Source organism: Pyricularia pennisetigena (assembly GCF_004337985.1).
Source record: "Pyricularia pennisetigena strain Br36 chromosome 4 map unlocalized Pyricularia_pennisetigena_Br36_Scf_9, whole genome shotgun sequence".
Lineage (NCBI taxonomy): Eukaryota > Fungi > Ascomycota > Sordariomycetes > Magnaporthales > Pyriculariaceae > Pyricularia > Pyricularia pennisetigena.
In genome coordinates, this window is record NW_021940921.1 from 1,286,784 (window position 1) to 1,299,249 (window position 12,466).

At 51.8% G+C, this 12,466-nt stretch overlaps 5 protein-coding genes across 5 annotated transcripts; 4 read left to right on the plus strand and 1 right to left on the minus strand.

Annotated features, from left to right (window-relative positions):
• Positions 1–978: 978 nt before the first annotated feature.
• PpBr36_10308 (uncharacterized protein) lies at positions 979–1,905 on the minus strand (the record flags this gene model as incomplete). The annotated part of the gene is made up of 4 exons (XM_029897421.1): positions 979–1,130; positions 1,171–1,264; positions 1,392–1,577; positions 1,720–1,905. Coding segments are annotated over 4 exons (618 nt in total), but the record flags the coding sequence as incomplete, so codon positions are not given.
• A 1,187-nt stretch (positions 1,906–3,092) lies between these two features.
• Positions 3,093–4,066, plus strand: PpBr36_10309 (uncharacterized protein; the record flags this gene model as incomplete). Its single annotated transcript, XM_029897422.1, has 3 exons — positions 3,093–3,431; positions 3,531–3,868; positions 3,955–4,066. 3 exons carry the CDS (start codon positions 3,093–3,095, stop codon positions 4,064–4,066), a joined length of 789 nt encoding a protein of 262 aa, XP_029744140.1.
• A 737-nt stretch (positions 4,067–4,803) lies between these two features.
• Positions 4,804–5,179, plus strand: PpBr36_10310 (uncharacterized protein; the record flags this gene model as incomplete). Its single annotated transcript, XM_029897423.1, has 2 exons — positions 4,804–4,919; positions 4,975–5,179. 2 exons carry the CDS (start codon positions 4,804–4,806, stop codon positions 5,177–5,179), a joined length of 321 nt encoding a protein of 106 aa, XP_029744302.1.
• A 1,084-nt stretch (positions 5,180–6,263) lies between these two features.
• PpBr36_10311 (uncharacterized protein) lies at positions 6,264–7,086 on the plus strand (the record flags this gene model as incomplete). Its single annotated transcript, XM_029897424.1, has 2 exons — positions 6,264–6,876; positions 6,950–7,086. The coding sequence occupies 2 exons, from the start codon at positions 6,264–6,266 to the stop codon at positions 7,084–7,086; spliced, it is 750 nt and encodes a 249-aa protein (XP_029744301.1).
• A 635-nt stretch (positions 7,087–7,721) lies between these two features.
• PpBr36_10312 (uncharacterized protein) lies at positions 7,722–9,067 on the plus strand (the record flags this gene model as incomplete). Its single annotated transcript, XM_029897425.1, has 4 exons — positions 7,722–8,203; positions 8,325–8,436; positions 8,533–8,708; positions 8,836–9,067. 4 exons carry the CDS (start codon positions 7,722–7,724, stop codon positions 9,065–9,067), a joined length of 1,002 nt encoding a protein of 333 aa, XP_029744300.1.
• Between the last annotated feature and the right edge of the window lie 3,399 nt (positions 9,068–12,466).

The following is a 12,466-nucleotide window of genomic DNA, read 5'->3' on the forward strand; positions in this document are numbered from 1 at the left end:
ACTGCCCGGCGCCCTCCTGCCCCCTAATCTTGCGAAATGGAGGTCTAGGCCCCTCCCCCTCCAGTTGGGCGCAGCGGCAACGGCAGCGGGTGTCATGTCAAGGTAACATCTGATGGGACTTGTCAAGTTTGCATTGGAGGAAAACCAATGCAACCTTTCTTCCTTGTAATGCCGACTCAACATCCTAGGAGTGGTCGATGACGCGATCGTCGTCTGTACTACCTTTTTTTCGAATAAAGTAGAAAACCCAAGGTTGGGGCCCACCCTATTTAGATTTTGTTTTTTTCGGTCAAAGCACGCACAATCGAAAATACACCACAATCGGTATTGGGCGAGGAGCTAGTCCCTGTTATTAACGTCTGTGATATATTGATGTTCGTTGAGGATGGTTCGTGCCCTTGCTGGAAATAGTGGTTCTCTGTTTTGTTTCCTTCGTCCCAACTTCCCGTTGCTTGCTAAAATCGACCAGGAAATCGCCAAGGCGGACACCCTGGTGGTTGATCGGCTGAATTAGGCCGGTCGATGGGGAACCACTATACCCGAAAAGAGGAGCGCCCACCGACGAACAAGGCGCTAAATCGGCGAGAGGTCTTGCATGAGACGAACTACTTGACCTCCCAAGCGTAATTAACGAATTTAGGGTGGCTAATGCGTCATGTCAATTAGTCCCAGATTGGTGACCGACCACAGAGCTCGAGACGAGTAGTGGGGTTAAGTAGTTTGATGCTTGCAGAGATTATAAGTCTGGCGGTGCCACTCAGAATCGATATTTATTTTGCGCAAACACACTGCGTGTATACATGACCTTGAGCCTGTCATCCTTGGTCTCATTGTCTCTCATGGGTATCGCCTCAAGTTTCAGATGCTCATGGCCATGGCGACTATCTCAGGTGGAAGCTTGTTGAAGCCGCCCTTGTTGCCCGTTTCAGGGCCCGCCGCCATGTCGTATGAGCACTTTTGCACACTGACTGCTTCGAGTCACATGTCCAGGTGCTGAGGCACCATGCCCGTGATTATGATGCGGATGGCAGGATCCACGAGCCAGAGAGCAATGAAACGTCGATGCCTAGGTTTGGTTAGGTCTCGAAGACGGCTCTTTGGCTCGCAGTCCACGCAACCGAACTCTAGATCTGGCAAGATGGGGGTTGTGGATGGCTCAGCAAATGTCACGCAGCTTCTGCTCTTCGTCCTCTTTCTCCTCATTCTCTTCATCTTTTCCCGGCCTGTGATAGGGCGGGCGTGTTGACTCCTTCCAATTCACGGGCTTATTTGCGAAGTTACCTATGGCTTCAGGAGACTATTTTTCAGGCGATCATGTTCCAGGACTTATTCCATCACTGCAAGTGGTTAGTCATGGATCCGGAAGACGGAACTTGAATGAGTATCATGACGCGAATTGAGCAGCCGCCTGTCCAGTCTTCTGGGACCAGTATTCTTTCCATGAGCGGCATTGTTCGGCACCGGTCCTTCGATGGTAAAGCCTTGATGGCAAGCGTCTCAGCTACCTCGTAAATCACGGGATACCTGGTTGGGTGAAGGTTGTTGATATAACTGATGAACTTTAGACTGCTATACGCCTGCGCATGTTACTGGGAAAGCCACTGGTACTTATGTGACCGGAACGGGGAATTATCATACGGGAAAATCCTGTTTGGGGAAATGAGCATTTTCAGGAATGACATTTCCCGCGCCGGTACACGCTTGCATTGCATTTTTGACCCTAAGCAGCTCCTTGTCGAGAACCCGGTTCACGATAAACGAACGGATACATGGACCGGAGGACGAGGTCGAGCACCTTGCCATCTGATCCTGGATGTCAGTCTTTAATTTGGGAATGGTCTCCTTCCAGGCGGTCAAATGACTTCTTGAGCCCAGCTTGGATATCCGGTAATACAACCAAAATGGGACTTGGCGACAGATGCCAAGGCATCAAGGGCAGAGATGATATTGGTCTTCTCGAAATGCTTGGCTTTCTCCCGAACCTCTTGGATCCAGTTTTTGAAGACAAGTCGGAGTTGACCAGGTGAGTGAGCGACAGCCTCTCACAAGAAGAGGCGATGACGAAAGGCGAACAAAACTTACGCAGTCGCAGGTTACCTCATCCACAACGCCTTTAGGCGGCTGATCGTCTGGGGCACCTAAAGATCGCATTGGAACCTCTTTCCCATTACCGTCAGTGGCTGTTGTCCTCTGGGCAGGATATTAGTTCCTCGCCGCCAGATCATACAGTTCCAATCTGGATTCTCCAAGGCCTCTCGGCGCTGTCCCGACAATTTCCTCCTTCCAGACCTTGCGGTGCCAGTCGGGCTTGTTGATCGATCGGTCCATGACGGTAATGCCCCAGTCTCAGCCGGCGTTGCGATCATGAATATCCATAGGATACGTCCATTCGTATCGATGATTTGATTGATTCTTCTCGGAAATGCCAGAGGGACAGACCAAAGCCCGGATACCTTCCGAGCCCATTCCCACAGGCTTTGCGGTTCAGCCTTACCGAGGTCGCATCATCCAATTTGCGATGGAGAAATTGCATGTTGACTGCAGCAGTGCAGTTTGACAGGGCGGGATTCCCCTGATTAATTCTAGGCAGCGGAGGTGGGGTTGGACAGGCACCGGTGCACGAACCATCCATGCGCCTGCCTGGGCGCACCCTACGCCGTCTCGTCGCGAGTTCCCTTGGCGTCGAGCCCTATGTCCGAGCCGAGCTGCTTTGGTGACTAATTGTTTTGCTTCTGTCAGCATGCATGGTTCGAAATTTGGTAGCGCATTAGGTCCCGAATCGCGAGCTTATCTTCTGCGAGATTAGAAACGCCAATTCGTAAGCCGGCCTTTCAGTCTTGTTTTGACGCTTTCGCTCGCTGGCGGACCAGGGACACGCAGGGACAACATCCAAATCTCATTGCCTCCCGCCGGGATACCAACGACATGATGAGGCCGACTACTAAAAGCGTGCCATCGGCTGGTCAAATCCATGGCCATCTTACCCCAGAAGCACGCACTAACATAATAATTCTGCACGGGTCTGCATTTCCACTAATGAACACCAACTCAAACAAAAATTCGATTATCACCAGCACCATCACTAGCCAACAATGCACTCCACACCAACAGAGGAACTCACTCTCAATCGTGGCTTCCCAGCAGAAAACAAACACGTCTGGTCGCCATTCGTCGCCAAGGTCGAGGCCCGTTTCCGCTTCGCCGGTTTGAGATACCGACTCGCACCGGGCGGGCCCCTGCAAGGACCCAAGGGCAAGATTCCCTACGTCGAGCTCACCGACGGCACCACGCTCGGCGACTCGTCCCTGCTTATCGCCGAGCTGGTGCGGCGGGGCGCGCTCCCGGATCTGAACGCGGAGCTTGGACCCGAGCAGAAGAGCCACGACCTGGCACTGCGGGCACTGCTGGAGGAGAAGCTGTATTTCCTCAATGTAAGTTATACTCGGATTGCGGGAAGCTTGGTCGGCGGTTAGTCAAATCGCTGGATCGTGTCGGTGCTGACTAGGCTTGTCATTCGTGGGACGGACCAGGGCTGGGAGAAGTGGACGACAAACTATTACGTTCAGCGTGACCACATCCTGTGGAATCTCCCGTGGCCTGTGCGCAACCTCGTCGGGCTGCTGGCGTACCGCGGCCAGATGGCGACGCTGAAAGGTCAGGGGACGGGACGGTACTCGGATGAGGAGATTGACGCCCTGCGCGGCGATATCCTGGAGACCATCGCGGCTCTGTTGGAGTCCTCCAAGGCAAAGCTGTCGGATGGGGCCAACGGTCCAGATGCGGTCTTTTGGGCCTTTGGCGGGGAGCATCCCACAGAGGTAGATGCGACCCTTTTTGGTTTCGTGGCCGCCATCATGGTTTGCACATCGTAAGTTTTTCTTTTCTGCGGCGGGGGTGTTTTGTGCCTCAATATATAAGAACGCAATTAGCTCAGTGCTGACCCCCGATCAATAGAGGCCCAGCTGCGCGGGGTATGGTTCGGAGTCATCCGGTTATTGTCGACTATGCCAGCAGTATACACGACAAATACTTTCCAGATTACGAGAAATGGACCAATGAGAGCTAAAGCTTGAGGCCCGATTACAATTTTTGTTAGTACCAGATAGACATGCTACGTACAAAGGAGCCAAGGGGAGCAGGCTTGTCAAGGGAGAGTTATCTGGGGATTTGGTTTTCAACCAGACGAGAAAAGTCTGCTACTTAGCCCAGGTTAGCAAGGCACCGAAATCTACCTCTTCATGTTACCAAAACTCGGGCATGAGCGGCACGATGTCTTTTCTGTACGCAGTACGATGTATCGCAGGTCTGGTGACTCGGCTAAGGTTGGCCTATAATGTTCTCGCCCACAATGAGTTGAGAGATTGGATCAATATACCGTGCTACACAGCCCACACTGAGAGCCGTCACACCGTTCTGGTACAATGTTGTACTGTTTCTTCCACTGTTATCCTGAGAACCCAAACGCGGGGAAAGCTCGACAGTTTCATTGACAGCAACCAATCGCCACCGCGTTGATCATAATAGATGACGTTTGAGCAGCAGCATCGTGTTGTTAACTTGAGCCAATCTTTATCGTGGGTGTTCTTCTTTGGAGCTACATGTGGCAAAAGGTTTGTGGGGGAGGATCAGGTATAAAGTCGGGGGAGAGGAAGCGATGAACCCTGGAATCATGAATATTATTCACCGTCTCTTCCCTCCTGTTCAAGCAGTTTCATCAAAACGCGACACAGACGCAAATACATTGATTTTACTTGAAATAAATATAAGGAACAAAAAGAAAACACAAGAGAGCAATCAGCCAACATGCCTGAGCATCCGAAGCATGCACCTTCCGGCGTCACCGACACGGCGGCCGACAACGCTCACGAATTCATTGAGGGCGCAGAGGAGCAGGAGCACAAGGTAGACAGAGCTCTCCCGTGTCTCTTACCTTCCAGGCCAGCACCGCAGTATATTCGTTTTATGTGGAGACAGTATAGCTAAGCTGCATTACTCCAACGCGTTGCACATGGCCGCAACAAAGGCCCATCCCGAGGCTCAGCTCGACCGTGGCGTGCATCAAGAGATCGTCGAGTCCGGAAGCAAGGGGCTCGGGGCGACGGACAATGGCAATGGTCACTCCAAGTCCAAGATTGATTCTATCAAGAAGGCGCTGCATCTTAAAAAGGACGACAAATGATTTCTGTGCATGTGCTGGCCAGCCGGGTGAAGATTGATGAGCCATGATGTAATTGACCAACCTAGCTGTATTTTGTATAAGAAATTGTTGGTTATTTCGGGACCTAGTGTATGATGAAGCTACTGTTGAAATACCACGGGATGGGGGGTTTTCAACCGTTGCGTTGGCTGATTCCATGCACAAGACCCCCTCGTGTAGAGTTTCGAGCAAGTAAAGCTTAGATCATTGTAGAATATCACCAAGAGATGATAAGTAGTATAAGCTTCAATTCTATTACTAGATTGAGAACCTAGACCATTTAGTTTAGAGGTATGACGGCTATGGTCCGGCCGTGCATGAAAGTGTTTTGGATGGCGCCAGGTGTAGACGGCAGCGATGTTCCAATGACGGAACTAGCGCGCAAGCTAAAAAGGCATAGTGAGTTGGCAAGGCAATTGTAGCCCGCCGACTTCTTTGCATTGGCGCGGTATCTTTTGCCCTTGGATTACCCCTGGTCATCTGTCATCTTTATGCCAACATGGCAGTTGGCGTCGAGGTGCGAGATGCGTTGCTTGTTGGTGCAGCTTCCGTCGCCGCTGCATCCGTTATATTTTTTATTCTTCTTCCCTATCGGAGTTCCGATGCAGAATCACACATTGATCAGCACAAATGGAACTTAACGCATCCTCTAGATTCATCCGCGTCACGCGGCACCTTCCAAATGGGTGACCTTTTTTTTTTTTTTTTTTTTTTTTTTTTTTTTTTTTTTTTTTTTTTTTTTTTTTTTTTTCGTAACGCAGTCTCGCAGTCGTACAGGCATGGCTTATCGCGTTTCCGATAAAGAATCTCATTCGAGCAATGGCGCTCTTAAACTTAGGACGGCGTGTGTTTGATTATTACATTATGACGTCATCCAACTAACTGCAGCCATGTCTTTACGCATCCCTGGACATGATAAAGAGCACATTTGTCTGCTCTTTGAGTTGCTCTTCAAGTGCTCTTTATCGGTCAATCGTTTGGCCATTTTCTCGCTTCGTTGCGGCGTCCGACAATTTACCAAGTTTTGTGCTTTATTGATTCTTTTAGCACATTGCACACAGTCAAGATGGGAATGGGCGATTCTGACACTACCAACGGCACTGTCCGCGTCTCGGTTCCGGAGGTCCCTGTCACGGTCGAGCGGAAGCCCTTCATCCAGGACGAGCATGAAGACCAGAGGCTGCCCAACGCCGGCACGGCCCGGGTCAACATTGCCGCCTCGTATGACCAGCCAAATGGAACCACCAAGGACGGCTATGCTAGACGGCACAGCCACCAGACGGTGCTGCAGCAACACTGTGACTTCTTCGACAGGGACCAAGACGGTGTGATTTGGCCGCAGGATACCTTTGTCGGCTTCTACCGTCTTGGCTTTGGCGTAGCCCTGTCGCTCCTTTCCGTATTCATCATCCACGCCAACTTTTCCTACCCCACAAGCCCATCCTGGATTCCGGATGGTTTCTTCAGAATCTACCTCGACCGCATTCACAAGGACAAGCACGGATCTGATACGGGTACATATGACACCGAGGGGCGTTTTGTACCGCAGAAATTTGAGGACATCTTTTCCAAGTACGCCCGGGGCCAGGACAGCCTCACCTGGAGAGATGTTTTAAAGGTTTTGCACGGCCAGCGGCTGATTGCAGACCCCATTGGCTGGTTTGGTGCTATGTTTGAATGTTCGTTTAGTCCTCTTCATCCAGAACAACCTTTGACCCTGTCTTGCTGTACTAATCGAAGCCAACCCTACAGGGCTTGCAACATACATCCTACTGTGGCCAGAAGATGGACACATGAAGAAGGAGGACATCAGGGGCGTCTACGATGGCAGCATCTTCTACACCATCGCCGCTCGTCGTGAGGAAGGGATTAGGCAGAAGCAGAGCTAATCCTCATGTCTGGCTCATCTTGGCTTCATCTGGCTGGATGCTCTTTCGGGTCAATGGTTGTTTTGGTGCCAAGGACTGCCAGGTGACTTTTGACCTTTGGTAATACGTACCTCTTTGCTCCTACATACCTGTTGTTCCCTATCGTACCCCACTTTAATGATACTATCGTATTTGCTAGCTATTGCAAAGCGCGAGATTGGTCAATTTACTCCTGTTAATCCATGCATGTCCAACGCGTTCTCGGCCGCGCTCTCACCGCTGTGACGCTCGATACCGCGCCGCCCTGTCATTTCATCGTCACTTTCCCCGAGCGGTTGGCAAACAAATATGTTTGTCAATGACGTCACCTTCCCGTCAGCCAAACAGAGGTAGACAACGGAGGCTCCCGAGAGGTTGGCAACGGAGCGTTGACCCCGCAAGATACAGCGTAGCAAGGGAGGAAATATACTGTATATCAAAACGTCAGCTCTCTCCTCAGACTGATCTCACAATCTCCATCACCCGATCTCATCATTTCAACTTCTTCACCCGCACACACCATACTTTCTTCCACCAATTCACCGGAAAAATCCCAATATTCTGCCCTCCCCGAGACAAAAACAGCACCCCTACAACACAACCCACAAACAGCAAAGATGCCTGACACCGGCCGCAACATCTGCATCACGTCTGTCGACGGACAGACGGGCCACCTGATCGCGGAGCTGATCTTGACTAACGAGACCTTCGCGTCCAAGGCCGACAGCGTCATCGGACTTTCGCTGGACGCCAAGTCGGAAAAGGCGGCCGAGCTTGAATCGCTTGGCGCCGTCATCGTCGAGTATCAGCCCGGCTCCGGTGTCGACGACCTGGTCGCGACGCTCAAGAAGTCCAAGTGTGACACCATCTGCCTGGTGCCGCCCGCCCGGTCCGACAAGCTCATGGTCTGCACCGAGCTTGTCGAGGCCGCCCGCGCCGCTGGCGTCAGCAACGCCCTGCTCATCAGCTCAGCCGGCGCCGACTACGCCGAGCGCGAGACCCAGCCCCGCCTGCGCGAGTTCATCGACATTGAGGCGCTGGTCCTGAACAACAAGGGAGATCCCAACAATGCGCTGGCGCACTCGCCCTGCGTGATCCGGTAAATGGGGTTTTCTTTTTTTTTTTTCTTTTCTTTGTTTTGTGATTTTGGGCGGATGAGCGGTGGGATGATTGTTCTGTTGGTGTGCAGAAAAATGCTGATCTGAGTTTCCCTGTCTTAGTGCCGGCTTCTACGCTGAGAACCTCCTCGTGTACGCTCCTCAGGCCTCGAGCGAGGGCGTACTCCCGATTCCCATCGGCGAGAACCACAAGTTTGCGCCAGTCGCTCTAGGTGTAAGTTTTACTACCCACCAATCCGACCGTTTGTGAGAACCTTTCGCACTTTGGACAGGCGATACTAATGCGAGGCGATGGGTTAAACACAAAAAGGATGTCGCTCAAGTCGCAGCCCACGTCCTGACCGGCAAGGGCCCGCACGGCTTCGACGACCGCCACCGTGGACAGATGATGGTGGTGACGGGACCCATGCTCGCCAGCGGCAAAGAGCTCGCGACCGCAGCTAGCAAGGGCGTCGGCTCGCAGCTGCAGTTCAAGGACATTCGCGAGTAAGACATCCTTCTGCTCTTCCCGCCCAGCATCCTTTCACAGCTATCCTTTCTCCCCTTTTTTTTTCACCGCTTTTATCTGTTAGCAGCTCAGGACTGACGCCAATAATGTTTCCGCGCCGCTCAGGCTCGAGGCCAAGGCCGTGCTCCGCAAGCAGTCCGAGTCCGACGAGTCGGAGCTTGAGTACATTCTCGAGTACTACAGCCTGGTGCGCGAGGGCAAGACCAACTACATCTCCACCTCGGCCTTCCACTACGTCACTGGCAACCGCCCGACTGAGCTCGACACCATCTTTGAGATGTACGCCGGCGAGCTGAGGCCGCAGAAGAAGCGCCGCACTGCTGCTAAGTCCAACTAAATACCCACCAGTATGGGAAACTGCCAGTCATCAGGGAAGAGGATGGGTGTGTCGGCGTTTGGCACGTTTCGGGTTTTATCGTGATTTTATTCGTTTTGAGGGTCGCAGGCTACCTCGGGAATTCCAGCATAATGAATGCTTGGGAGGGCCAGACACGTTGGGCTGCTGCAACTTTCGGTCGTCCTAACTTGTCGGGTTTGACCGCGGGGATCCACGAATGGAACCCCACAAAAGCATATCCAGTAGATGATGTTTTTTTTTTCCACGGTGCATCACGTGCGTACCGGAGTGCGCCGAGATGCATGTCGTCACGGTTACGTCGCAGCCTTAGATATTAATTATCGCCCACAACAGGCCATAGCTGTCTTTATTCTTTCTTGCCAGTTGAATTGGAACGTCTTGGCGAATGCTGGCTACCGTTATTGAATGTCACGCCACACTGTAATATCCTTTGGTGCAAGGTCCTGCTTGTGCTTGCAACTCACCCTCGCTCAACTCATTTCCGAGCCAACCCAATCGTCAGGGGCGTCGAGAGACAACATGAGAAGCCCGGAAGGACCCGTAGCTTTAGTAGCATCCCAATCAGGACGGATGCGGGTGGCTACTCTCGAGCCGTCTCTCCTCGGTGCCAAAACGCCGCTGTAATTGGGTTTTTGGAGCGCTTTAGGTTCCTCCCATACCCCATCAACTGCGCCTCCTTTTTCTGTTTTTCCCTTGCCTGAAGCCCCACACGCAGCATGGAGGTAAAGTTTTTTTTTTGTTCTTTTCTTTTTTTTTTTTTTTTCTTGGCCAATAAACGGCAATATTGTCACTGTGTCGAGAATCTTTATGGAGGCCAGGCGGGTGACGAACGGGTGATTATGCAAGGATGAGTCGATGGTTTTTTTCTTTCTCTTTCGTGTGGCTATACACATTGTCGACTCGGCCTATTCTTGCTAAGTTGCTATGCAGCCACCCGAGGGGGGCCCAATTCCCCCCTTCGGCTCGCCCACGCAGCACTTTGTTCCTGATACACAGCACAAAATCGACCCATCTCGTGATTGACAGACAAGGGGGCGCGTCTTGATCAGGGTTATGCTCAATGTTGGTGGGGGATGAGATGGGCATGCAAGGGGTTTTGATGAGGATGGACCTCGACGGAAAGTATGTAAGCCGGAACGTCAGGATCCCGATGGGTAAACCGCGAAAAGCTCGATTCGTGTTTTTCAGGTTCTGTGGAGAAATATCGATTCTGGACGCATGGGAAAGTGACCGATGACCAAAATGACACATTGGGGGGGCGGTAGGGCAAGCAGATAGACAGATAGATACCCACCTACGTGTGGCATAGAACGGCCTCCCCGCCACGGGAAGACCTCTAGCCGACTCTCCATTTTTTTCTTCTTCTTTCCTTTTTTTGCTATTCTTAGCTTCTTTAGTTACGTAGTACTAACCGTAAAGTAATGAATCAAAGAAGAGCATACCCCCCGCTTTTTCAATCATGAGCTTATTTCAGCTTCCTGCAGCCCGTGGCCAATAGTGGCCTTGGATGGAAAAGCTCGGCTTCCGGGCCGTTACCGTGTTGGGGCTACGGGCGGCCAGGGGGGTTGTATGGCAGTCCCCATCGGCAATGGGGCGCTGGCCAAGAACCGCCGAGATCCTGCATGGGCACGTCTAGGTCTGGTTACCTTGTGTATTTGTGTCACCATTGCGGGTTGGAATTTTGCACTTTAGTTCTTTTTTATTATTATTATCATTATTATTCACACCAGTTGCTGCTGCCTGGACGGGTGGGTGCAGGCGTGAATTTTGCAAAGATGCTTATTTTTATTTTTGTTTATTCTTCAGGCACCGAACCCGAAAGAGTGATTCGACTGTGACGTCAGGTACGACAAGCAAACCCCCCTCATGAAATTGTGTGGCCGTTTTTTAAAAGTATTCATCCGAGTTTAAAGGTGGCTTCGATCAACGAATGAAGTCTTGGCGACATGTGTGGCTTGTGTCCACGTTTTCTCATCGTGAACGGCAAATACCGGCCAACGGCGGGATGGTGTCCCGGGGGTTAATGAAGAGGATATAGCAAGTAAAAAGAAATAACAAAGTTCCCATGTGTTACAGCATAAAATGGCTGCCTTGACGATACCACCTGGAAGGTCCCAGGAAAGGGGACAGATTTTCTAGCAGCCCAAGACGCTAACTCTAACTGGGCATTCAGCAAAGTATTCATTGTCTGGTTCCGCGGGGCGAGTCATGGTTTTGCAGTCCCTCGTTAGCTAATAAACACGGCGATCTTGCCCCAAACGACAAAGATTATCACTGCCAACGCCGCATGTAGTCAGCCTACAGAATACTGATACTTTGGTGCCGATTTCCAGCTGCTGCCAGCATAAGAGAATCCTAGCAGCCGAGCCAAGACCGACAGTGAGCGGCTGATGTTCCCAAGTGGAGCCGAATAGTAAAGATAAACATGGGCTGTCAAAAAAGAAGGAAGATGCTTTCACACTTGCCCCATTCCTTTGCAAGGATTGTCTCTCCATGTCCTGAGCGGCTCGACCCGGACACGATGGAAATAAGCGCGCCACCAGGGTGTGCAAAGAGAGAATGGCTAGACCGTTTTGGGGTGGCCCTCCAGCCACGTCAGCAGTTTGAGCCAGATGAAATTGATGATATCAGAAGATATTACTTCAAAGTAAAAAAGAAGCGAGAAAAAAAAAAACAGGATTTCCTTCCCGACGCACCCTTCCCAGGCATCGTTGTCCCACATGCAATCTGTGTAATCAACGATCCGATCGTGTCCTCCACGAAGGCTTTTCGAGCCAGGCCTCCGCCAAGAGAGACGATCAGCACGGCTGGGAAACGATGTTTGGTTTGCTCCGGGGAAGTGCGCAGGTAGCGCGGCTGTGTGGTTCCGTGCCCGGCGAATATGCTTCGGTCTGTGTTCAGAAGGTATTGGGGGGGAGGTTCGAATCCCGCAGTTTGGTATAGCTAGCTGTATGCCCGCACAATGCCCGATGTCGATCTGTATTTACTCTGTCGGGATAAGATTGGCGCCCACCCCCAGGGAGGGGAGGAGTAAGCTGAAAAGGCACAGCGAGGCGCAAAATCGACGTTGCAGCAGATGGGCGGGTGGTGACACGCTTCTTCCGCTTGCGGGGGGCCTGGAACCAAGGACCATACCGGCTGGCTCGGCCATTGAGGCTTTGGTGGTTCTAGGTTTTTGTTTAGACGTTGGAGGGTCAAGAGGGGACGCATGCGGCCTTGAGTCGAGAGCGGCAAGGAGTTGGGACGGAGGACAAAAGAAAAATACATTACCAGCCATTCGGTGAGGGGACCGATAGCCGGATGCAACGTCGCTGTTGGTGACGGCTGACTGTAAGCCGTTCTTTAGATTTTTGAAACAGGACGGCTCACGGGAGAGTT